Source organism: Sinocyclocheilus rhinocerous, unplaced genomic scaffold, assembly GCF_001515625.1.
Source record: "Sinocyclocheilus rhinocerous isolate Xijiao unplaced genomic scaffold, SAMN03320098_v1.1 scaffold1393, whole genome shotgun sequence".
Classification (NCBI taxonomy): Eukaryota; Metazoa; Chordata; class Actinopteri; order Cypriniformes; family Cyprinidae; genus Sinocyclocheilus; species Sinocyclocheilus rhinocerous.
Genome location: NW_015625613.1, coordinates 564,080 through 590,963, shown reverse-complemented (window position 1 = coordinate 590,963; position 26,884 = coordinate 564,080). Strand labels below are relative to the sequence as shown.

Below are 26,884 nucleotides of genomic sequence, written 5' to 3'. Positions count from 1 at the left end.
CCCATTTCCTTCTCTCCATCTCAGTTCTCCTTTCGGTTGCCAGATATTTTGATACCAATAAGAAATCGCCTAACTTGTTATGTCAATGAATAATCTGTCTTCTGAGAATTTGGCCAATGAGAACACACTTCCTTCTTATCCCACAAGGCTGTAACAGGTGCAATAAATAGAATAGTAAAAAGTGTTCAGCCTGTAAAATTGTGGAGGGTTAGTTATTCATTATACACTGAAACAAACAATCATTGTATGACCATGTGTTTGTTTGTTTGTCAAATTTCTTTTTATTGTTTTATAATTTGGATCGAACATTTACAAATGCAGAAAAACAAGAATACAGTAATTAGAATGATAAAAATCATTAAGACCAGTTCTCAAAGTATTGTCTCATAATATCACATGAGCAACCATGTTCCTCTATATGCTGTATAATGTTATACAATGTCCTTTTGTGCTTGTTAATTTAAACTTTCCACAAATCAAGCATTCTACATTCTTGTAACAGGGAATATTGTGCAGTAACGGTTGCACGCAAAATTTGGGACAGAGTTAAATGTTTTTTTTTTTCACAACAGTTAATTCAGTGAAAGTTCAATGGATGTCAAAATTCAGATTTTTATAGAATTAATTTTCATTGGGTACAGATAGAGAAATTTGAGAAGACCTCAGACGTTGGATGTGGAGAGTTGACTACCTGCCTTTCATACTAGATAATTTTATGCTACATACATTGTGAAGCCACACATGGCTAAACGATTATAAAGTTTGATTTGCCATGAATTATTGATGAATGATAAATAACTTGCTTCAGAGCAAAACCCCAAATAGATAACCATAAGTTAGACAGTGAGAACATAGAAGGATGTGAAAACAGAGCTGACCATTAAGGCAGTGCTAACACAAAAAACATAACTCCTAGAATAATAAACTTCACGTCCAGCCCGCAGCTGAATGGGCCGGTATGTGTTTACCATGGCAGTCCCGTCAGAAAACGTCAGGGTTGAAAATGCAGAAAGCTGCAAGACAAAGATAAAATTGTTTTCTTTTATTCTTATGATGTGTTAAAGTTTCACTTGTTTATACACAAAACAAATGACCTGTTCCTTGCTGAGTGGTATCGCTTTCTCAAATATTGTCCAGACCACAGCTTCAGAGCAGCCTGGTGTGGTGAGGGACCCCTGGTAGCGGAAGTACCTCTCCAATTCATTATGGGGGAGAATGAGCATGTCTAATGATACAGCTGACAGCGTTCCATTAGTGCCTAAAAAAAGATGTTTTACAAGTTGTCATGAAGTTCCCGTTCTTTGTTCTAAGTATAGCCTGTCTAAATAATAATACATTATCAAACAGCTTCCTCCCGTATTTGAGATATTGCGACCTTGAGTGACTATGTTTAGCACTGCTGTATATCAAACAAAAAGCAATAAATTAACATTTTTATTAAACCTTAGAGGTATATAAAATAACCTTACCAGGATGTGTAATATTTTTCAGAGAATTTATGATGCCATCATATTTTTTATTGGCACTTTGTGACTCCTGTAAAATAAGATGCATGCGATAAAACGCTGTTTTGTTATCTGCAAGTAACAAACATTTAGAAAATGGGGTTTTACCTCATAAAAAAATCCAAGAACAGCAACTCCAGACGTGTCATTAATGGCCTGTTCCACAGAGTTGTACTTTTCTTTTATATGTACAATGTGAAGCTGTTAAAGATACAAAATGCATCCTTAGTTTCTTATCGATTCACAGATAAATGTGGGAATAAAACATGTCTGTCCACCTTATTTTGCGATGTTTCCACATAAATAAAGCTATTTCCAAATAAAGCTATTTTCTGTGTGAATTTGCGCCACTTGCGATTCATTAGCCGCTGACAAAGTGCAGTAACCGGTAACTATTTGTGCTATAAACCAGAGTGTTTACGAATATGTTAATAAATTAAAATAGTATGATAACAAATAGCACTTTGCAATATCAAGCAGCATAACGGATTATTTTTGTAGAGCTAAAATGACTGAAAGCGGATGATACCGGAAGCCATGCACACTCAATTTACAAAATGGACGTGCCTGCTCTTACATTAAAAATAAGATGGATATCTCAATAGCCTGTTACCTCCATAGGATATTTCTCTCCATCTATAGTATGTTCTGATCCAGGTCCACCGTTCTTGCCCCAGTGCAGGTGAAGCTGCTGAGCTTTGTAATTGGCTCCTAAATTGGCTCCACTAATTGCTGCTCTGTCTGGCAGATTAACTTGCACTACAGATGATAAAATACATGGCGAAAATGGGTTATAAAGTGAAATTGATATACAGTTGCCAATAATGGGTAAAGGATATTCGCCATTTAAATGTAGGCTATACTTAAGAGTAACTTACCTGTGTGTCCATTGTTTGTAATGAGAGTATTGATTGTATCTTGGTAGCCTGTAAACTGCACTGGGGTTAGATGACTGTCAAAGACAGTTTTCTTTGTTATAATGTTAATGGGTGACTGTTTTGTATTTCCACAGGCTGTGGCTACTGATGCCCAGTCATCCGGTCCTATAAAAAAGTCATGCTGTTAATATAAATCATACAATATTGTTCAAAAGTTTGGTTTATTTAATGTCTTTCAAAGAAGTCTCTTTTGCTCATCAAGGATGCATTTTGTAAATCAAAATAGAGTAAAAACAGAAATTCTGTGTGGTTTATTAAAATGTAAAATAACTGTTTTCTATTGGAATATATTTTAAAATGACATTTATTCCTGTGATGGCAAAGCTGAATTTTCAGCATCATTACTCCAGTCTTCAGTGTCACATGATCCTTCAGAAATCATAATTTAATATAAAACACTGAACAAGGCACATGCTCACCTATGCATGAATGATTGTTGCAAGATACTTGAGACTGATAGCACCAATCTGAAAGGAAACCAAGTTGACTTATTGCAAACTAATTTATATGTAGTGTAATATATTAATCACATTTAATTGATTGCACATGTACATGAAAACAGACAATGACCAATGTATGTTTTCTATATTTAGGTCAGTCAGTTAAGAAGATTTTAACTGCTCATCTAAAACCTTCAAAGGCGTTTAATTCCGTGTTTTAAATCTGCTTATACACAAATTTATTATTTTATGCAATAATGTTGTATTAATTTCAATCTTACAAATCAAAAATCAACAACTCTCATTATCAGATTCTCATAAATCTTGATGCACTTAGTAAACGTATCATTCTCGCAGGTCTTATCCTAAAATTAACATCTAAAATGATATATTGATGGGCTACCTAAATTCAGCAGCATCAGGTTTAACAGTAAATCTGTTTTTATGATAAATAAGATGACATTTACACAACTGAACACACTTACCTGCACTTGAAGCAAACCTGCATAAAATAGCAAGTACAGAAAAACAGAGCACATTCATCTTTAGTATTTGGATTTTAAAAAATCCACCTGAATGATCAATCCAGCTAAGGAACAGGGGAATGTATTTTATGATAGGATACTTTGGAGGTGCATTTTATAAGAGCACAGTGACCCTCCCTTTCACGTGTTACTGCACAAAACCAATTAAACTCATTTCTATTAGAATGTATCATATATTCTTCTTACTTGGGAGTAATTTAGTGTGTCCAATGTACTCTAATCTAGTCATGATTACAAAGATCTTCTCCACCCATAACAAACTTTCACTTGTTTTCAAATAACACATATTATCAGTTATTATCAGTTATCAGCTTAGCACTAACTAATGAATAATGTGGTCTCCACCTTTGGAGCAGCAAGCAAACGTGACAACAGTTAAATGAAGTGACTGACAACATAATAAAAAAAGTTACATTTCATTACCAGGTTTTGAGCATAATGTAACATTTAAATACACCTGTGGCTGTGAATAAAATGTATGGCAGATCGCTAGTTACAGACTCTGATTTGAAATAGTCACGCCATCTAGTGGTGACTCTGAGACAGCATATTTGGGGTCATAAAACATTTAGACTCTACCTAAAATCCTGACTTGGCCGGGATTTCCAAATTGCCTAAAAAAATTCTCTTTTTTTCATATTGCTGTCCTCATACCGTAGGCGTGTTTATAATGGTTTGACCGTAGGTAGATTCCACCTTCTCGCACGCCACAATAGGTTGATTATATAGGCCTACAATACCTGCACGCTATTGGTCAAACTACTTTTTAATCATTACCATCACCAAGCATGAAAAAGATAGGAAAACAAAGCCAAAACCGGACTTTTCAGCCAATTTAGAAATCCCGGCCAAGTCATGTACGTGAAAACGAGGATGTATGGCGACCCTATTTAAAATACAGCAACAAACAGGGATGTAAGGCTAAAGATTAAGCTAATAGTGATGTAAAAGTTTTCTGTTCAAACATAATTTATGGGAACTTAAATGACAATTTATTGATTGATGTTGATTGTATTTTAAATGTCTGAAATCTTTGACTGAATCTTCATAAATAAAAATAAAAATTTATTTAATGACTATAAAATGCAGCTACAATGAAGGCATTTAGCTTGTCTTACAAACTAAAGGCAAAGATGATAATTGAATTAACCCTAATCTAAACCTGTCTGGATAATACCCATAGTTTCAGGCAGTTAGTTAAAAGACGCTATCTATACCATGGTACTTATTTAAGGACTTAATCTTGTTTTGTACAGAAATAGGTGTAGAAAGCATGTCCTCAGCCCCTCTTGCTTGAACATTGAGAATACATTTTATAGGACACAGTTGTTAGCACAGAAACAGCTGTAAAACACTATAAAGTTCATGGTGGAGTTGATAATGGATACATTGGTCTCAGTGGATTGCATAATGAGTGATTTGTGTGTCTGATAAAAGGGAGGCAAACAATGTCCTCTTGATTTGACCTTTAGATGCAACCTTCAGCTTTCATAAGCTCTGACGTTAGTGTATCACACACACATGCCGGATATGCAAGCTGCTGCAAATGTTTTGAAATAAAGTGATTTATTTTTTTTCAGCTTCGGGAACTTTTATGTCTCGGGTATTGATTTTTATTACAACTGATAGATCTTCAAATGACAACTCTTTTCTTTTTGATATATGAAGGTCACATATAACAAATGAACTGGCTTAAACTTGTAATCATGCCACTATCACTGAGGTGCCCAAACTTTGCATTATGAAAAAAAGAAATTCACTTCCGGTATATTCTCTAAAGTTCAAAGCAAAAATAAAACAAAAAGTGCTAAAACACAAAGAGAAATTAGAAATGAAGATGGCATTGTCCCTCCTATTTTTATGGCATAATATGGCAAGGAGAGCCAAATCAAAGGTCATCTTGGGCCAACTTTGGCCCGCGGGCCCTAGTTTAGGCATCTCTGTGCTATCATTTTTTTTTTTAACTATGTTTGCATACCTTTTATGTGTAGAGTTTATTGTTTTACCCTTGGCACAAACACAAATGTGCAATCATAAAATATTATATAATTTAAGAGTAAAAAAAATGTTACTATATTTCAAAAGAAAAAATTAACTACGACTTTTGCCTCAATAAACTCCTAATTTGCTGCTCATTAATAGTTAGCAAGGTAGTTGTTAAGTTTAGGTATTGGGTAGGATTAGGGATGTAGAACATGGTCATGCAGAATAGGCACTAATAAACAGCCAGTATGTTAATAATAGGCATGCTAATAAGCAACTAGTTAATAGCGAGAACTGGTCCCTATACTAAAGTGTTACTGTGAACTGCCAGCCATGAAATTAGCAAGCAGGAAAAAGGCAATTTTGCTCCAAAAATGTTTGAAATGTTTTTCATAACAGTCATTAAGAACACTATTGAACATAATACATTACATGAGATGAGCTGGAAATGACACAGTGGAAATGATCATGACTAAACTAAACTAAACTAAACTAAACTAAACTAAACTAAAATAAAATAAAATAAAATAAAATAAAGACAATTATCCTGTGGTTCATGTATACACACACAGTTGGGACATTATTATTAGACAAATTAAATAAACTAGTGAAAATGTAAACAAAAAAAACTTCACCAGCGCTAAAACTGCCAATATTTGAATAATCACCCAGTTACGTATCATGGGAGGTCTGTAAATCATGTTTGACTAGTTTTTTTTTTTACAACACTAGGTACATTATCATTGTACATCACAGAGAAGTGTCTGCACATCCCCCACTTCCGTCTGTGCGTGTCAAACGAGAGTTTGAGGTTTGGGTTGTCCATCTCGTGTACATCATGTTCAGGAGAATAAGAGAGCGGCCTCCTGTTTATCAAACTACCACGCACTCAGGGGAGACTGGGACTAAAGTGTTTAATTGAAGCATCGGAGGAAAGTGACACAGAAGAAAGAGTGTCTGATGCGACATTGTATTTGCTAATCTCACTTCACGTTATGCATATAATATTTCAAAAGATCTATAACTGTTTTACTTATCAGCATCTTAATGTACAATTAGCAAGCCATGATTTTGAATTACACTCGTCGCACATTTATATGACACAATACCACACCCTCATATTGGACTCAAATGATATGTAATATGCTGATGAAACAGTGTGGTTTTGTACAACATAGCAACCACCCCTCCCCCTCAGGAAAGAGCTCTACAAGTGCCGCCAACAGGATTATATTCAAGTTAATAGGAAGCTATTCATAAAAACACACACAAAACAAGTGTAACATCTTCCACCGATGATATTTTCTCACCGACCAGCACCGCTGTTTTTAAAATGATGGAATATCATGTTTTTAAAGCCACGCCGTCAGACTATGTGGAAGCCTGATGCAATCTGATCACATGTTTACTAGACTTCCTCTTTATTTCTTTGTGTGATTTTTATGTATGCTAAAGACCAAGTGCCTTTTCTCTCATTTCTGATCTGTCTTTTATCGGTTAAAATGCCCTTAAAAGGAATTGATTCGAGTCCGTCTTCGAACGAAACTCGCTGTAGTCCAATAGGCGTGCATTCGTGCTTCTTTAAGACAGCGACTGCAGGGCCTCTTCCTGTGGTTTGCACCATGTGGCCTAAAAAGTGTTAAAAGGCGACAACTTCTTTCTCTTTTAGCTGTTGTTTCCGGGATCAAGCAGGCAGAGAACTGGTAAGTCACTGCTCTTCAGTTTAATCTAAAACATTGGATAAATGTGACTATTTTTCTGGTTTTATGAACTTGGTTAAATGATAAAGGATGGTAAACTGCTTGATGTAAGTGAATGTAATTAGGTGAATTTGCTAGAACTTACTAATAGAAGTTAATCATTAACAAAAGTGAATACACTCAATTTTTTTTTATTAAAACGTCAATTCTTTTTTTTTTATTAGATCAAGCTTTAATAGTCAATTCCAATGGTTCACACTGAATCCATTTCACATACATTTTTTATACAAATCAGCAAAAGTGGAGGCATTATACATTGCTTTTTTTTTTTTTAGATTAGTTAATTACACATGTAATATTTAACTTTTAACTACAGCACAGGCAAAAAATAATGATTCTAAACTTTCTTATGATGTACAGTGACTCACTATGAACAATTCAAGCTGATGCAGCTGAACATCCAACCGACTTATTTAATTACATCATTTTAATCTAATTTTCATTTTAGGTTTAACAAATAGCTGTAAAACGAACATTCGGAGCACATGGAGATAAGAGGAAACGTGCAAAGAAAGGATTGGAGCTCGAAGAGAAGAGGCGGGAACATCAGTGCAGTCACTCATAAAGTAGACAGCACTACTAAAGGTCTCTACACAGTGTAGTGTTTCCTACTTTATGGATGAGTGTACTGTTTGCTGCGAAGGATGATCTTATGGAGAACCAAATGATGCTGAATCTGAATGTCTTGTTTATTAAATATGAATAAAGATGGTGTTTCAAGACTGATTGTAATGCAATAATGTTTTTGAGTGCATTCGTCTTTATATGTGCATGTTAACTTGTATCAAACAACTTTGAATTCATGAAACAGTAATAAAATGAAGCTGAACTGCGTAAGTGTGTGTAAAACATATAGTGCTGTTGTTAAACTAACACCAGTGCATTTGCTGCGCACAGGGAGGACATTAGATAAATAGCTCAGTATTGAAAAGAAGACACATAAAACAATATAAAACAATAATTCTTAAATTACCATTATCAGTCTTTTAAGGCTATAATGCACTAGCTGCTATCTAAAGCTCTTGTATAAATCAGAAATTAATTTCCTTTTATGTATTCAATTGATGCTAAGCATAGTGGAAAGGTCAAGTGCATTTAGAGACATGATACGTCATGCACATTACAGGAAACAAGACACGTTATATGTATAAAATTGAAAAAAAAAACCTGGAGCTGGAGTTGGATTCAGTAAAGTGGGTTCTATTCACAATCTGAGGTCACTCTCCTGTTCCTGATTTCTGATTGCTCAGTTCCTTTAGTCCCAAGGCAGGGCTTGCAAAACGTTTGATGGCACAAGACCTCGGTAACCATGTAGATCTCCCTGGATCAATATAAAACAGTCATTCTTTAACTTACGACCTTTACAAAAACGCATGCGTGGTAGACAGAGTCCTAATACTTACATAATAAAATCCATCACTGTCCATTTCTCCAAAAACATATATAATGTCTCCTGCACGAAAGGGAAGCTCATCCTAAAGAAGAAAACAACCAAAACACACAGATTTAAAATTCTATTTGATATTTTAAAATTCAATTATTGTATATGTATTTAATAGCTAGTTCAAGCAACTAGCTATCAATAAATCAATACATATCTAAGATGTGTGAATGAATGAATAAATGAATGAATGAATAGATAGATAGATAGAATATATATTGTTTGTATTATATTATAATATGCTGTCAATTAACAAATAGGATTTTTTTGTATTTTGTACGTATTTATTGGAAAAAGCAATAACCTCAATATCCATGTTTGGAGAACTTTCCCATGGGTCATAATCAAAAATGGCCACCATCCTGTGGACCTTCACACCATCCGGCACACTAGACGTTTCGCTGGGTGCTAAAATTAAAAGTATGAAGTAGTCACGATCCATACAAGTGTACTATTTTTCAAGAGCTTGTAACACTCCAAAGAGAAAGGAAAAATTGAAATAGCATCATATGACCCCTTTAAATATATGGCTAGGTTAATCAAACAAACAGAAAGATATAAATGTAAATGCTTGCCTATGGAAGGCGTCTCCTCTGGTAAAAACCCCTGCTGGAACAGATGGAGTTTGAGCTCTCCGTCTTCCACAGGAATCTCAGAAACCATGTTGCTCGGCACAAAACCGAAGCGTCCATCCGTCTCTCCGCTATAGAAGCCGTCAGCATCTTTATCTCCATATACCTACAAAAGAGCACATCACAGCATGAGCCAAGTAGGACAGAAATGATCTAAAGATCATGCGTTTCATGCATTTAGTAGGTTCATGTAAGATGCGAAAGTTAAATTTAACTTATTATGGAGTTCCGAATAATTGTTAATCAAGATACGAGAAGTAAATATAAAACCAAAAATAAATATCTTTACTTTAATGATCTGTCCTTGTTCAAAAGACAGTTCCTCCTCCATTGTTTCAGGGTTTGGTGACCTCACCGCAGGGTTGTATGAGAACAGAGCCACAAAGAGACGAATATTCGGTTCAAACATTTCTCTCTCGGATTCCCACTTCTCTGTATCTTCTGGTGTAGCAACCCTAAGACCATCTGGATACAGATAGACATCCAGCCCAATCATTCCAGACTTCTTCCTCTATGCCTGCGACTGTCCAACTGATGTCCCCTTAGTAGGCAGACAGGTGGTTAGCAAACACCCATATGCTCACTATAGTTTTAGCATTAAGAGCGATAGCCAGGCTAATCTGCCTCAGACTAATCCTCTTGGAGGAAATGAATCAGTTTTACCTGAAACATCCCCAACTAAAAACCTGACACGTCAAATGGTTATCAAGTCCATTTTTTAAGACAGTCTACGAAACTCTTTAGTGAATGAACAGATTTCACATCATGGTGTGAAAGGGGCTTGAAGCATTGAGGAACTGGAATAACACTCTGCCAGTGGATTTGGCCCAGTCCTGCTGCGCACAGTCCTGCCAATTAGCTGAGCCATCCGTTCTGAACTGTGCCAAGTAGAGCTAGCTGTTAAGCACATTATCGTCACGGAAGTAACCCTGCAAGTCCCTTTCACCTTTTCAGGACAATCCTTCGCAGTCAACAAAGGGTTTGCATGGGTCAACCTAAGGAAACCAAAAAACATTGTGGAGATATTGTATAAATGCCATGTTATGGGAGAGAACTTGACTAACTGTTCTACTGTTGACTGGTAAGGTAAAACAGCATCTATTCTATTCTATTCTGGAATTTTCTATTTGTATTTACAATATTCTTCACAATTCCATATTCTGACACACTTACTGAAGTGTTCATAACACTAGCTAATAGTCAAAAGTTATTTATTTATTTATTTATTTGCATGTTTTTGAAAAAAAAAATTTATCTTATGCTCACATATTTATTTTTTATATTCTTTATTTTATATAAGGTTGCATTTATTTGATCAAAAATATAAAAAAAACCAGTAATATTGTGAAATATTATTACAATTTAAAATAACTGTTTTCTACTGTAACATATTAGAATATAATTTATTTCTGTGATGAAAACGTTGAATTTTCAGTACCCATTACTCTAGTTTTCAGTGTGTCAGAAAAATAATACTTCAGAATTCTGAAATGTATTAAGATTTCATTATATATATATATATATATATATATATAAAACAAAAACGGCTTTTAACATTGATAATAAGAACAATTATTAGTACTTGAGCACAAATTATGATTGATAATAATTGAGCACCAAATCAACATTCTAGAATAATTTCTAAAAGATGACTGCAGCTTTGAATTACATGAATAAATTACATTTTAACATATAAAAAATAGCTCTTTGAAGTTGTAATATTATTTCAAAATATTACTGTTTTTACAGTATTTTGAGAGGCTTTCAGACTTGGTGAGCATAAGACACTTTTAAAAACATAAAAAAGTTCCAAATGTTTGTCAATTTTATCTATGGCGCTTATTAAATAATTATAGAGAACAATGAAAAAGAAAAAACCCATATAAGGGATACAAATACACTGAACAAAATTATAAACGCAACATTTTTGTTTTTGCCCCCATTTTTCATGAGCTGAACTCAAAGATCTAAGACTTTTTCTATGTACACAAAAGGCCTATTTCTCTCAAATATTGTTCACAAATCTGTTCAGGAGCACTTCTCCTTTGCCGAGATAATCCATCAACCTCACAGGTGTGGCATATCAAGAAGCTGATTAGACAGCATGATTATTGCAAAGGTGTGCCTTAGGCTGGCCACAATAAAAGACCACTCTAAAATGTGCAGTTTTATCACACAGCACAATGCCACAGATGTCGCACGTTTTGAGGGAGCGTGCAATTGGCATGCGGACTGCAGGAATGTGTGGGGTTATGGTATGGGCAGGCGTATGTTATGGACAACGAACACAGGTGCATTTTATTGATGGCATTTTGAATGCACAGAGATACCGTGACGAGATCCTGAGGCCCATTGTTGTGCCATTCATCCACGACCATCACCTCATGTTGCAGCATGATAATGCACGGCCCCATGTTGCAAGGATCTGTACACAATTCCTGGAAGCTGAAAACATCCCAGTTCTTGCATGGCCAGCATACTCACCGGACATGTCACCCATTGAGCATGTTTGGGATGCTCTGGATCGGCGTATACGACAACGTGTTCCAGTTCCTGCCAATATCCAGCAACTACGCACAGCCATTGAAGAGGAGTGGACCAACATTCCACAGGCACAATCAACAACCTGATCAACTCTATACGAAGGAGATGTGTTGCACTGCGTGAGGCAAATGGTGGTCACACCAGATACTGACTGGTTTTCGGACCCCCCCGGACCCCCCAATACAGTAAAACTGCACATTTTAGAGTGGCCTTTTATTGTGGCCAGCCTAAGGCACACCTGTGCAATAATCATGCTGTCTAATCAGCATCTTGATATGCCACACCTGTGAGGTGGATGGATTATCTCGGCAAAGGAGAAGTGCTCACTAACACAGATTTAGACAGATTTGTGAACAATATTTGAGAGAAATAGGCCTTTTGTGTACATAGAAAAAGTCTTAGATCTTTGAGTTCAGCTCATGAAAAATGGGGGCAAAAACAAAAGTGTTGCGTTTATAATTTTGTTCAGTTTAGCTAGTTTTGTAAAATGACTCATATGAAGATCCTAGTCGCTTGTCTGCTCCATCAGTCTGATATCTATAACCTTTCTAAGCATAGACAAAACATGAGACACATTATCCTAAATGTTACAATAATTGTGTCATCCCCAAAATCCTCCACTCTATACAGGAGGGGTGCTAGATATGGTAATGGGGTGACTCATTCTCCCATATTGCATTTGTTCTTAGAAGACCTCTGATGTGCCATCAACATCACTGCTGATATGTGGCCTCTTGACTCCCATATAAGGACTATTACATCATGAGTGAGGCACCTATATGGCAAGCCATTTTTACATTTATTCTTTAAACATTTCCTATTTTACGTTACTAGTTAGTAGTATCTACTTTACTGTAAGTTATTTAATAGTACTAGGATTAGACAAATATATATTTATGTGACACTCATAAAAGTATATATCTCAATTGTTACTATAAGCATTTAGAGAAAAGTAAAGACATAAAAGATGACAAGACATTAATAAACGTCTCCCACTCCAACTTAAAGACTCGACACAACAAGGTAGACTCAGACCCAATACTACTAATTATATTAACATTGTTACTTGTCACCATTGTAATAGTACTAGAATGTAGTTAATAAACAGTAAACTGAATAAATATTAGTCACTATTGGAATACATGTCAATATCAATATTGGACTAATTAAAAACGTTTACATTTTATTTTACGGTGTCCTTGTTACAGTGTAATTGTACATTTAAATACTGAGTAATAATAATTAACAACACTTACTGTACTTACTAAAGGAAATATGTACTTACCATAGGGTTGGGTTTAACTCAATTTAATTGAGTTTCTGACAAAATGTTTTATTTAATGATATAATTCTATTTATAAATGTCTATTTAAAAATATTTATTAATTTAAATTAATTCATTATTTAAAAATATGTATTAATTTAAATTAATTCATTATTTAAAAAATAATTTGAAATTAATATATGAAGTTTCATCCAGAGTTTTTGAATCTCTTGAATGAATGATTCAGACATCAAATACATTTAAAAGTCACTGTTCGCCACCTACTGGCATAATGTAACATATACAATCTTTATTTGAAACGTATCATTAGTTCCAAAGGCCAATTACCCATTTTGATCGAGGCTGCCACAACATCAGAGTCTATATCCGGACTAGAAACATTTATCCCAATACTTTCGTTATTATTTAAAGTTTGCAACACAGAAATGTAGCCTGCTGTGTAGACTGTTTGTGCATTAAACGTGCATACATATGAGCCTATAGCCTGTATTTTTGTATCCCATGTAATATTTGTACCAGACCTCAAAAGTAACCTGGGCCCAGGCGGCCCCCTGCTTCCGCGACCCATGGGTGATATATGCATAGTTTACTGTTAAAATAATAATAAAATAATAAATAATATTAAAATAAAATATTTAAATTATAATAAAATATGTAAAATGATAATGTAAATAATAAAGTTTTACCTTAAAAAAGTGCTAGTTACATACCAATAGACAAGGCCTAGTTAGTTTTAAGGAATAAATGTCGTACCAGCTTGCCATAGCACCCACGTTTAGAACCCTGACGTAGCCCTCCAGCGCGAGAGGAGGGGCGAGGGTGGCCCGTCGGCACGAGCGCAGACAGCAAGGAACAGCTGCAGAGGCTCTCGTTCATTGAATTGCACCGCATAGCTCATACAATATTACTGTTTTTCCCCAAAAAACAAATAATATCGTCCAAATCATAACATGGTTGACCGCGAGCAGCTGGTTCAAAAAGCCAGGCTGGCTGAGCAGGCAGAGAGATATGATGATATGGCAGCAGCCATGAAATCGGTAAGTCATACTTTCAATTTACCCTTGGGGTTTTATTTGTTTGATGGTTTAGTTTGACCAACGATCGCTAAATCTATCTATCTATCTACCTATTTAACAAAATACATAAATAATTAAAAAATATATAATTTTCGTATTATGCATACTATACGCTCGATTGACGGAAAAATGGTAGGCTAATTGTGAATGATCATATAGGTTGAGTTACAGTAAAATATGGCATGTAACGGGAGCCTTTAATATAGTGTCATATAATCATTTTTGGGGTGATGATCTATGATAAATCAGTGCTTTATTAATGAGAGTGCAGTGGATCGGGTGTAGACTGTCTGGATCTTGGGCGGTGCCTCCTGTCTTACCGAGCCCACAATCAAATGAATGAGACAACACATGACAAATAAAGATGTTTCAACATAGCTTTCAGCATTAATGAAATGAAAAAATAATGAAAAAAAGAAAATCAATATTTTGCACATTATTCTTTTTTTAAATCGTTGCTTTGTGTAACATACTGCACATTCATGCTCATAACACATAGTATTTGATTTTACACTAGAAACAGGCGTATTGTCATTGCTGTTCATCACCCAAGCATAGTGTAGTATAAATGTCATAAATGCATTAGATATTCTTCTTCCATCATCAGCATATATAAATTCCAACTGCCTTTATTTTTTGTTTTACTCACGCATCCTCACAATTTAGTTATGCCTTCGCATATTCATTTTCCACAAATGGGAGTTATTTAGATATTTCCTCTAAACCAACGTTAGAGGCAGCAGCATTCCTTCTAGAATCTTCCATCCTTGTCATATTGCAGTAAGGTCCATGATTCAGATTGGATATTCCTTCTTGTTTCAAACCCACCGATTTATATATTATTAAAGGCAGTGTACCTCTTGTACAGTGTTAATTCATAGTGAATATTATTTCTGTGAACAGTATTTGAGAGGATGAGCATACAGGGCACCAGAATGAATTCGGTCAAGGCCTTAGGGCTTCTCGAGGGGGGGAGAAGGGGAACATCTGCATCTCTAATGCTTCTTCACCGTCAGCATCCTGACTACATTCCCTTCCGAGTGAGGGCATTTAGGAGACTAGTCTTACACAGACTTATGGAGATTGAGGAGGACCCCTGCGTTTTCTGCTTTGTCTAGGTTTGACATCATGCTTTTTTCTGGAGGGATGTCATCTAGCATCTCTTATTTCTGGAGTGATTGAATGGTTCTTACCCGTGGTAATACGTTTCTGACTTAATTAAAAATGACATGTAGATGTGTCTGCCTCAATACTCTTTGTTCTTTGTTCATTGTCCAATAAATGATCTTCATACTGAAACAGTCATAAAGCAACTGGGTGCAAAATCTGTTAATTTACAACCCCAGATGTGTTGGCACTCATTAGCAGTGTTTTACAATAAAGTCTTGATTTAATACCAAAATGTGCAATATTAGATTAAGTGTATTGATTGAAACATAGAGTAGTGACAGACAAGATCCACCCGATCAATTTAGCTAAAATGGTTGTATTATCTTAGAGCCATATTACCTTGGTCTAAATCTCAAATGGCTGTTAAAAGGGAATGTTCCCATCCTTGCAAAGATTGTTGTGTATGCAGGACAGGCAATTTTAGCTTCATGGATCAGTGGGGGAGATTTAAAAGCAGTTTGACTCTAAAGTTACTTCAGTCCTATAGATAAAAGCCCATTTAGCCACAGACCTGATGGGAAAGTGCCCACAGGCCTTCATTATCTTGATGCGTCCGGCCAAAGAGACAAGCAGCAATAGGCCAAGCTTCAAACTTCACATTGGAGTGAGATCATCTAGTTCTTACTTTACATTTGTGAAAGTCTTCCTTCCATGTAAATATTTGCATGCGATTGCAACACGGCTACCTAGGTAACAAGGTTACCCATCACCCACCACAAATATCTGTTACTATCTGTCTGTGAAAGGCATGCCAAATTAATATTGCGTAAATAGCAATACGTGTGTTTAAATAAAACCATTTCATATCCTCCTGCCTCTGTTTCGTAATGAGTCCCGTCTTCCTGTGTGAGCAGTGTTCCTGTTTCCTACTCTGATCTTTATTGAATTGTCTAAGCTGCCTTTGAATTCAGTTCTCTTTGTATTCTGAGGACTTTGAGGGAATAATTTTAGCTTTTGTGGCTGGTAGCTAAAATCAAACACCTTGATCTGAAGCACATGGCATTTGAAAAGTGGTACACTTACAAAAATAAAGGTCCTTATTGGCTTTGATGGTTCCATGAAGAACCTTTAACATTCATGGAACCTTTCCATTCCAAAAAAGGTTATCTATAGTGGAAAAGGTTCTTCAGATTATTAAAATGTTCTTCACACAAAGACCAAAATGTGGCATCACTGCGAAAACACCGTTTTGAAACCTTTATTTTCAAGAGAGTACAGAAAACAATTTAACCCATGATATTATGTAATTGCACCACAAAGAGGCTCTGTTGACTAGAAGGAGATCTGTAGTTGACATGAGTGATTTATGACTTATCCTCGTGAAAATATGGAATCAAACCCGTTTTACATATGTAGTATAGCCGTCCCAGTTTGGCAAGAGAAAAGGTCAGCGAGAAGGCCACTGTAACACATGAACTGCCGCACAGCGATCGTGTTAACTTACACTGCAGCTGCCCTGGAGGGTATGTGGGAACATTTCGCCTCCCGCCCCTGCCCCCACTCTCGGCTGAAGTGATTTCACCTCTAGTGTATTGTGTAGCGCTAGCACTCTGTCATCTCACTAGATAGAGTTGGACTACTGTACAAAATGAGACAATTGCCATGGAAACTGCACTTGGCATATAGCTCGAGCTCATGGCTGCACAATGCATTCTGCCAGCCGATGAAGCTCTCTGTGGATATTATCATTATGCAACTGAAACATTAACTGTTGCACGTTCATTTTATCGCTAAATTAGTTGCGTAACAAGAAAAGCTTGTTATTACCTTGCTGGATGATGTACGTCTCTTTCCTCAAACAGCGTTCTATTTCCTTCCTTTGTAGGTAACCGAGTTGAACGAGGCCTTGTCCAACGAAGAGAGGAACCTCTTGTCCGTCGCCTACAAGAACGTCGTAGGCGCTCGGCGCTCATCCTGGAGGGTCATCTCCAGCATCGAGCAGAAGACATCCGCGGATGGCAACGAGAAGAAGATCGAGATGGTGAGGGCCTACCGCGAGAAGATTGAGAAGGAGCTGGAGGCCGTGTGCCAAGACGTGCTCAACCTGTTGGATAACTTCCTGATCAAGAACTGCAGCGACACCCAGCACGAGAGCAAGGTCTTCTACCTGAAGATGAAGGGAGACTATTACCGTTACTTGGCCGAGGTGGCCACGGGCGAGAAGCGCTCCACCGTGGTGGAATCCTCCGAGAAGGCCTACAACGAGGCTCACGAGATCAGCAAAGAGCATATGCAGCCCACTCACCCCATCCGGCTGGGATTGGCCCTCAACTACTCGGTCTTCTACTACGAGATCCAGAACGCTCCGGAGCAGGCCTGTCATCTCGCCAAGACGGCCTTCGACGACGCCATCGCCGAGCTCGACACCCTCAATGAGGACTCCTACAAAGACTCAACCCTCATCATGCAGCTCCTCCGAGACAACTTAACACTGTGGACGAGTGACCAGCAAGATGATGAGGGTGGGGAGGGCAACAATTAAAAGTTGACAAGTTCTCAATTTAGAAACATAAAAATGGCTGGTGGACTTTGGCAGCAGCTTTTGCCATGGTTTCCTCTGCAGCAGCAGTTCTTTATTTTTCCACGAGTTAAAAGAAAAAAAATATCAAGGGCGGTAAAGGGGGAGGGGGGGGGCTGAAGTCCTAGTTTGAATATATACAGAAATATATATAGTTGAATGGGCCTCCCTCTTCTTGGTTCTCTTTGACATTTGCCAAAACCACTGAAATGTCAGTCAATCAGCCGGAAACGGTCGTTGTTGGTTGGGAATGGCAGCCTCACACTGGCATATGGACTGATGTATTTCAAAGGGATGCTGCTTATTTATGTTTTGGGTAGTAGAAAAGCATTTCAAAAAGAGGGTAAGGTGGCGTTCGAAGAGTAAAAATAGTATTAAATGGTTCCAGTATTAGTCACGAGTTGATTCATTTGAATCATCCTGTATGCGCTCAATTAACTGAACTGGAAATTCGAATTAAATAGCTATTAGATGGAAGTGCGTTGAATAAAATTGTGTTCTTTTGAATGCACCAAAACAGGTAAAGTTTAGTCATTGTCATATATTCATCACAGTCTGATACTACTGGAACCATTGACTTTTTTGAAGGACAGGTTGGGGAAAAGGCAGAGACTGATCTGTTTTTTTTTTAAAAATAAGAAAAAAAAGAAATGAAAGAAAACTGGAAAATATTGCAGCTTCAAAGTTTGTGGTTTACTTCTGTGTTTAACTTATTTTTGCACTTGCCAAGTATACTGTTTTGTCAGTGTAAGATAATTACAACAATACTATCAATGATTCAATATTGTGCATGCTGGTGATGTATTTATACAATAGCTTGACTTTATTAACTTATAACTTGGATGTTATGTATTCCTATAATTGAAAAGTAAACTGGCTTCATATTGTTTATTTATAATTGATCAGTTTTCGTTTTGATTTGCTATTCCAAAATTGTGATTGTTAACAATAAATCGATCTGTTATAGGCGTTGCCGTTGTGACATGGAATGTTTTTTCTTTAGCTAGGCTGACTTTCGAAAAACACTACTGATCACTTAAATGTACCGGTGTGTTTCTTGGTAAATTGTAACCATGACATTGTTAAGCAATGTTTTGCTCTCTGAACAATATATGAGTGCTCTTCTTGTCATATTATGCACATTGAACGTGTGGTTTAAACAACAGTGACGTTACCGAATCAGTGTTTCCATGACCGATTCAGAACTTCGGATCATAAATGGTCATTTCTTTGCTTTTTCCTTTCTTTCTTTCTTTTTTTATTTTATTTTTTTACTTTTAGCTGTATCCTGAGTGACAATATCTTGAATGTGAATAACTATGTAGCAGTTGCACAAGAGCCAAAATAATTATAACAATAAAAAGACAGAAAAAAGTATTCAAGTAGTCATAGATGCATCATGTCAATCAATGCTGGTCGTGTGTATTGTTTTCCATTATTGACTCATCTAAAAAAAAGAGAAAGCAAACAATTACATAAAGTACTGAATTACAGCACGAAATTTGCAACGTGTGCTCAAATCCAAGTCCTGTTGTTCTTGTCAACCAATCTACAGTTAAGCATCATCATATGTTTCAAAGCTCAAGATGCCAACAGGTTCAAACACTGGTGAATTCACAACTGAATTTAAGAAGACCAAATGGTTCTTCTCTGCATTGCACCTACTCTCCATGATTAGTGCTCAGCACTGCATTGCAGAGCTCACCTCTCCACAACATAATAATGTGCTTGACATACGAATGTTCCTCGATAAGGACCGTATTATTGGCTTTAGTTACGGCATGCCTGCATTAAAAATCATTTGATGTTTGATGAGGGTAGAAACTGCAAAGAAATGACTGACTTTTTTTTCATTTGAAGGTCACATGACAAACCTGCATGCCTGTAGACATTTCCAATTGAATTCATTATCAGCATGACTAATTATTTGAATAATTATCCCACTGATGCTAAACTCGGATCTCTTCTGCTCTCTGAAATGAACGTGATGTGCGACTGCCACCTAAACTGTACGAGCACCATCTGAAATCACGCTTCATTCTAGTACCTTTTGCGTTTGTTTCTATTTCTTTTTCATATTATGGAGGTAAAACAAACTTACAGACTGAATTGCTAGCTCTTTCAGCATTCTGCTGCAGCCTCCTACAGCAACCCACACCCAGTAGAGCAAGAGATGAATTTCTCTGCTCAAAATGGTCCACAATAACAGCCAATCGCAGGCACAGTGAGCTGTCATATCCACCAATCCCGTGCATGTTGCTAGGGCTGGAGAAAAAAACATCCCCTTTCCCATTGGCACTGTTCAGACACCTAGAACAACCTGCAAAGAGATAAACATCAGAACATCAGAGACACCATTAAAATTCAAGGGAAACTTGTCTCCCCTCGTTCACACTGAGACTCTGTCATGTAGACAAAAAGAGCAAGCCACCATTTTCTGCTGCATTATGATCGGATGCAAGATAGAAAGATCTGAATATGTTTGCCCTGGTTAAATTGTTCAGATAAGGCTTCTCAGCTGAATATTTGTCACCTCAAATATATGTGCTGCATTATTTCTTTCTGTTCTATTGAGGCTTGTTTAATTGATTTCATACTTGATCGTCTGATAAACAGGGACAATTGGAATAGGATGTAATATGTCCATCTCTGCCCCTCAAGGGTGTTCACATTTAAAGTTTAATCTGGAGAAGAAAAAAAAAGCAGAACATTCATTAACACATTGTACCATCTGTATAAAGCCGAATGCCAAAGATTTGTGATGTGCCTTGGTCTAAGATCCCATCTGCTTAAAACGACTTCCAAATCAATAACAAAAATATGCCGAGATATACGTCATAAAAACCACTGGTAAATGAATTGTGGCCCTTACGGTTACAGATGAACAAGTAAACCTATAGACATATTTAGACGGATAATTGACCCAAAAATTTAAATTTGGTCATCGTTTACTCACCCATATGTTGTTCCAAACCTGTATGACTTTATGTCTTCTGTGGAACACAAAGGAAGAAGTTTTGAAGAATGCTGGCAACCAAACAGTTTTAGTGTACATTAACTTCATTGTATTGACCAAAAAAAAAGAGAGACATTTATAAAAATATAAAGATTCAACGAATTAAATAATATAAATGAAATATATATAAAAACAAATTTTAATAAATTAATATAAATAAATAATACATATAACAGTTCGGCACTATAGTGAGTAGATTTTTTTATTTGACATAATAGAAATTAATATTTTCCAAATAATATTTTATGAATATTTGATATATATATATTTTTTATATTTGATTAAAAAAAATTTCACAGTATACATTTGGTCTGGGCATAAACTGGGTATAAATAGATTAAAATATACAGCTAATTTTAGGATCGCACCAGGATGATCATATGTATGCGGCAGCTAAAAGACTGGAAACCCCTTGTCTAGACAACAAACTTCCTTATTAAAAACATAAAAAATGTTTTAAGTAATGACGTTGTAAATTAATTGAAGCTAATGTCCTATCGCCATATCACTGATCCCTAAAAATGCTATGTTAACGCAATAAGGCATTACAGACAATATGACCTTCTGTAAAGTTGCTTTGAAATTATGTGTATTGTGAAAAGCACTATACAAATAAATTTGACTTGATATGACTGTGGCTCTTGTAGGCCTACCTGTTCAAACAGTCACCAAAGGACATCAATTTCACTCTAGGCCACAATTAGCATTTGAATATTTCACAGTTAAGATGAGATAATGATCTTAATTTGTTACAAATGCAGCAAATATGATCAGATATGAGAGATTACAGTAACAAAAAGAGTATAATGCTGTACAAATGAGAAAACAAACCACATGTTTACATTTTAGGAACTTAATTTAAATAAAAAGGGGTCTTTTAGGTTTACTTACACATTTAGTTATTTTAGTAACAGATTTTACATTGAAATACGTGCAGTGGTAATATTAGCAGGAGTGTCTCTGAATAGTCCAAAGGGAAAAGGGACACTTCAACGCTTCCTTTATTATGTAACAAGTCTATAAAGAGCACTTACCAACGGTTTTGACCTCTCCATCCACGGTTTTCACAAACTGCCTGTCTAATGAAAATATTCCAACCTGGAATGAATGCAATTCTAATTCTGTATAGAAATATGACACTCTTGATTTGAACATCATGTTTTCCTCAATGAGGAATTACGTTGTTTTTGATTGTATCCACTGTTCATCCAACGCGGAAGTTATTTGAATATATGAGACTCGCGATTCAAGAATAACAAAGTGCAGTAAACAGTAGCCTACTATTTCCGCTACAAACCAGTGTTTGGAATTACAGCAATACATAAAAATAGTTTGTTAAGAAATACCAGCGATATAAAGCGACACAACAACCTGTTTTACACAGCTAAAATAACTGGAAGTGGATGACACCGGAAGCCACGCACATTCAAGTTACAAATCATGCCCGCACCCGCACGTAAGGTAATATACGTAAATGCTCTATGGGCTCTTACACGGTCAACAAATGTAAATTGTACAAGCAGTGATCTGTGAACAGTGACTAATTATGTTGAGTACAGGTGTATTAACCTTACGTTATAAGTGTCTGCTAAATTATTTGCTGTTTGAAAGTACATGGTACACACCCAGGGGAATAACAGCAGGCAAACACATGCTTACCATATGTTGAGTAAGTAATCTGAATATTGATAATGTGAACGGAGCGCTGTCTGATCACTAAGTGGTTAGAACGTGAATTATAATGGTAAACCCTGTTCATGTTTTGTCCTGAATACCTCATGTGACAAACAACAGATTAATTATGAAAACTGAGTGTGGATTTGAAAGCTGAAGGTTTTGTAATGTAAAGTGCATTCTTAGGATTACCAAGCAGAAAACTATTGTGTTGCACAGTTCTGTTATTATCACAATCTTTACTACAATGTTTTTCAGAAAGATTTATTTTAACAAGTTTTAGATTAGAGAATATCACAGATTCTTTCAAGGTTATTAGGTTACGTTCAAAATCAAAAGAAATAAATTACATTTCTTTAAATTAATCGTATATTATGACCACTGAGAACATTTTTCTCTGTATTTCTCTCTCTCTCTCTCTCTCTCTCTCACTCACACACACATATACATATACTCTTATATAGGGTTGGGTATCGTTTGAATTTGATCAATTCCAATTCCGATTCTGCTTATCGATTCCGATTCTTATCGATTCCCAGTTTCGATTCCAATGTGGTTAAAAAAAAAAATGAAGTCAAACATTTAGATGTCAGACATATTTAAGCTATTCTGCGTCTCTTTTTGCAAAACATTTAATTGCTGCTGAATACCATGAACAAAAATCAGCTGGCTACATAAAAACTGGACTCAATTAAGAGCAGTTTGTGTGCAAAACAAAGCTGCACGATTCTGGATAAATTGAGACTTTTTTTTTTTAAATGGAGGTTGTAGTTCTCTCACAATTGTGAAGAAAAAATATTAGACAACTAAACAAAATCTCATGGAATTTATGAATGGAATGATTCATGGACTCGCTCAAGATTTACTTGTTTACTGGATGAATCAGTGTTTTTGAATGAATCTCTTGAATGAATGATTCAAAGACAAATACATTTTTAACAGCCCCCTTTTGCCACCTAAAAAAAAAAAAAAAAGATGCGCACACAGGAATTGATTGGTAGAATTTTAATTTTAATTTTACAACAAGTATCCGATACCTGACCTTAAGTATCTGATTCTGGAATTGGAATTGATTTTCAATTCCCAACCTTACTCTTATAAGAGTTATTTAATGCATTACACAATATGCAGTAATAAAAATAATGGGAATTTGAGAGAGGAGATTGATTTTGAGCTTTGATTTTGTTAAATATAATTTAAAATGGGGTGAAATGTGTGTAGGTCTTGGACACATTTTGTGAGATTTACCCTAGAGAAAGAGGCAAAATAAAAGCTTCTCCGAAAAAAATCTGGAATTTAACACACTGGGATTATCTGTTCTTTGCTTTTCTATGATAATTACACCATTTTAATGTTTGCCAGGTTTTTGCAGAATACTTTGGAGAGACACCACAAAGTGGGAGTCTAAATATGAATCAAATTAATATGCTCGCATCCTGTGTCCTGAATTACCCATGAGGCTGAAGCTCTGATATAAAAAGCCACATTGTAAAATCCAGTGGCCCATTTTCCTTCATTATCCACCCCAATCCCAAACCTCCTTACAGCTGCCGACAGCTTCCCAGCACCGCATATACCAACCTACAGCTCATCATGCCAGTCATTTGTAGTAAGACAAAGTGATGTATTCATTTCAGTTCATTTAATTTTGTTTTCTCTTCAGTGTTATGGACTGACAATGTTACAGATAATAAAGATAAGAACTGTGTCCTTGTATTTGAGGACTAAACTGTTGTACTGTTAAGAAAAAGGATAAACATCCTGGAATGTCCTGCAAAGCCAATAAATGTGATACACATCAATGTTTGTTTAGACCCCTTGAAACTGCATAGCAAAGCACAACATCCATTCACATTTTCTTCAGAAAATGTAGCTACTTATTTAGATAAAATGAATGTTCTTTGACAGATAAAAATACACTTATGCTTGATATAGGCTAATTAAGCTCTGTAATACATCCTGAGTGTGCGTTTGTAATGAAAGATTATTGAACGTTCGTGGACTGTTGAATCGTTATGACTGTCATCATAACTTTAAAGAGAAACAGCAGTGACGTTCACTATGTTGACACTTCTGTCTGGGCCATAATGGAGCTCTTATCCTGACATGCTATCTCCCTTAGACGGTTATTTTTAAAAAGAGTGGCATACAGAGTCCCTAGGGTTTTTGTTGCTAATCAGAGAACAACCTCACAGAGGCACTAAAGTACATCCGTAGAGATTAGTAATAGTGCACACTAAAGGAGCCCAGGGGCCTATACTCAGAATGCAATATGTTCTTAATATTCTTATTTTTATATGATCAAAAATACTTAATTACAATAGATGTTTAGCCAGTGACTATTATAAAAAAAAAATTAAAAAAAAAATTAAAAAAAAATTTAAACAGGCCTCTCTCTTTATTTAACTTAATAAGAAAGGTTAAATGATTAATTATGAAATTAATTTAAATTATTTATTCATTCATAACATTTTTATCCCATCGATTTAAGTCTATCACTAAATAAATAAATAAATAAATAATAAATTAGATATACATTATTAAAATGTCACATAAAATAAATTATTTTTATTTTAAATTTTATATATGTGTGTGTGTCCACAGATTAAATGCACAATACAATATCAAAACCTCAAAAGGACGATGAAACAGCATACAGACCTTTGATAACACATAGACTTTTAATACATCTCATCAAAATGATGACATGCTTATCTGTCGAATGCACTGTATCACTCTTTTTATACATGCATTTAAATCTAAATTTCTTTCAATTTTACTTGAAATTTGGCACGTAAATGCAATGGAACACAAATATTACTCTAATATAAAGTATTACCAGATTCTGCATTATATGTGAAAGTTACCTCCAAATCTAACCTTTCATCATGCAGTGTGTACAGTATACAGAATTTAAAATGTAACGCATCATGGTAATGCTCAAAATACTCTAGTGCAGATGGGGAAAAAAATGTCTAATCCCACAACTGGGCCAATCTGAAAAATGATATTTTCAAATTTAAGGAAAACTTTCATCCTCGATAAGGTTTTCTAGCTCCCCCTCTCTGCTTCCATTACTGTTACTCCCTCTGCTGTTGGAGACACAGACCATCAAAATATGAATATGTATTAACACACACACATACACTGAAACATGAGCACTGAGTTGAAATACTTAATTTAGCTGATTATCATGGCAGTGAGGTCTATTGTGAGATACCTTAGAGGGCGAAACAGCGACATATCCCTGCAGAAATTATTGAGAGAAAGAAGAACAAAATATCAGTGTCAGTGAAATCACAGGTATTATGAGAATCAGTATTGAGTAGGACGCAGTGATGTGCATTCTGGACTTACACAGTCAGACCTCCAGGGGCGGACATGGACCTGCCCTGCCTGCGGCTGGGACACTCGAACGGGTTACTGAAGGAGCGCTTCCGCAGCATGGACTTAACCAGGATCTTAAAATACAGGGCAGAACACAAATTCACTTTATTTTACTTCTAGATCCACAACATGGGACTTTTTTGTGCCACAGATATTAAACAATTGACGGTAGCCATTGACATCCATTGAATTTATTTGTTAATACTATGGAAGTTAATGGCTACCATCAACTTTTTGGGTACCGATATTCTTCAAAGTTTCTTATTTTGTGTTCAGGAGAAGAAAGAAATGCATACAGGTTTGGAACAAATGATCGAATGATCGAATGATGACAGAATGTTCATTTTTGGGTGAAAATACATTAAAATAAAATTAAAAAATGTAAATTAAAGGGTTAGTTCACCCAAAAATGAAAATTAGCCCATAAATTACTCACCCTCAAGGCATCCTAGGTGTATATTACTTTATTCTTTCAGACGAATCCACTCGGAGTTATATTAAAAATTGTCTTTGATCTTTCAAGCTGTTTAATGCCACTCAGCGGGTGTTGCATGCATCAGTCCAAAGTCTCTCACACGGCTCCGGGGGGTGAACAAAGGCCTCCTGTAGCGAATCGATGCGTTTTTGTAAGAAAAATATCCATATTCAAAAAGTAATAATCACTTTAATCTAGCTTGCGCCAACAGTTGTACACGGAAATAGCATGAGGATGACATAAGATGTCGGCGCTGCGCATGCGCCGGTGAGTCTCGTGAAAACCAACGTTTGTTAACAGGAGCAAAGGAAGCAAAGTTTCCTTAATTTAGCAAAGGAAAACCAGTCTCCTCTTGGCTTATATCGAAATCCTCCGACATTCTTCTTTACAAATCCTCGATTTGTACTTCTAATTCGTGACCGTTGTTTTGTTTTGATCTCTCCACTGCGTTTCCGCATTCGTCACTTCTGAGCGGCGCATGCACAAAGCTGACCT

At 35.9% G+C, this 26,884-nt stretch overlaps 4 protein-coding genes and 1 long non-coding RNA gene across 6 annotated transcripts in view; 2 read left to right on the top strand and 3 right to left on the bottom strand.

Annotated features, from left to right (window-relative positions):
* Positions 1–308: 308 nt before the first annotated feature.
* Positions 309–3,634, bottom strand: LOC107758897 (carbonic anhydrase 4-like). Its single transcript, XM_016576739.1, has 8 exons — positions 3,369–3,634; positions 2,863–2,910; positions 2,384–2,548; positions 2,119–2,264; positions 1,614–1,706; positions 1,470–1,536; positions 1,095–1,258; positions 309–1,013 (listed from the first exon to the last, which is right to left on the bottom strand). Exons 1-8 carry the CDS (start codon positions 3,424–3,426, stop codon positions 837–839), a joined length of 918 nt encoding a protein of 305 aa, XP_016432225.1. The 5' UTR covers positions 3,427–3,634; the 3' UTR covers positions 309–836.
* A 2,556-nt stretch (positions 3,635–6,190) lies between these two features.
* Positions 6,191–8,004, top strand: LOC107758667 (uncharacterized). Its single transcript, XR_001642047.1, has 2 exons — positions 6,191–7,114; positions 7,620–8,004. It is a non-coding gene; the product is annotated as an uncharacterized LOC107758667 (long non-coding RNA).
* LOC107758659 (RIMS-binding protein 2-like) lies at positions 7,635–9,832 on the bottom strand. The gene is made up of 5 exons (XM_016576458.1): positions 9,534–9,832; positions 9,188–9,350; positions 8,917–9,020; positions 8,575–8,646; positions 7,635–8,492 (listed from the first exon to the last, which is right to left on the bottom strand). The coding sequence occupies exons 1-5, from the start codon at positions 9,738–9,740 to the stop codon at positions 8,427–8,429; spliced, it is 612 nt and encodes a 203-aa protein (XP_016431944.1). The 5' UTR covers positions 9,741–9,832; the 3' UTR covers positions 7,635–8,426.
* A 4,039-nt stretch (positions 9,833–13,871) lies between these two features.
* ywhag2 (3-monooxygenase/tryptophan 5-monooxygenase activation protein, gamma polypeptide 2) lies at positions 13,872–19,211 on the top strand. The gene is made up of 2 exons (XM_016576447.1): positions 13,872–14,110; positions 17,145–19,211. The coding sequence occupies exons 1-2, from the start codon at positions 14,024–14,026 to the stop codon at positions 17,799–17,801; spliced, it is 744 nt and encodes a 247-aa protein (XP_016431933.1). The 5' UTR covers positions 13,872–14,023; the 3' UTR covers positions 17,802–19,211.
* A 5,893-nt stretch (positions 19,212–25,104) lies between these two features.
* Positions 25,105–26,884, bottom strand: part of LOC107758636 (calcium/calmodulin-dependent protein kinase kinase 1-like) — a 9,468-nt gene continuing 7,688 nt past the window's right edge. For both annotated transcript variants that reach the window (XM_016576434.1, XM_016576425.1), the window contains 3 exons: positions 25,885–25,988; positions 25,748–25,774; positions 25,105–25,619 (listed from right to left, as the gene is read on the bottom strand). In XM_016576434.1, the coding sequence (XP_016431920.1) occupies positions 25,547–25,619; positions 25,748–25,774; positions 25,885–25,988 (204 nt within the window). In that variant the 3' untranslated portion in view covers positions 25,105–25,546. The remainder of the gene's footprint in view (positions 25,620–25,747; positions 25,775–25,884; positions 25,989–26,884) is intronic.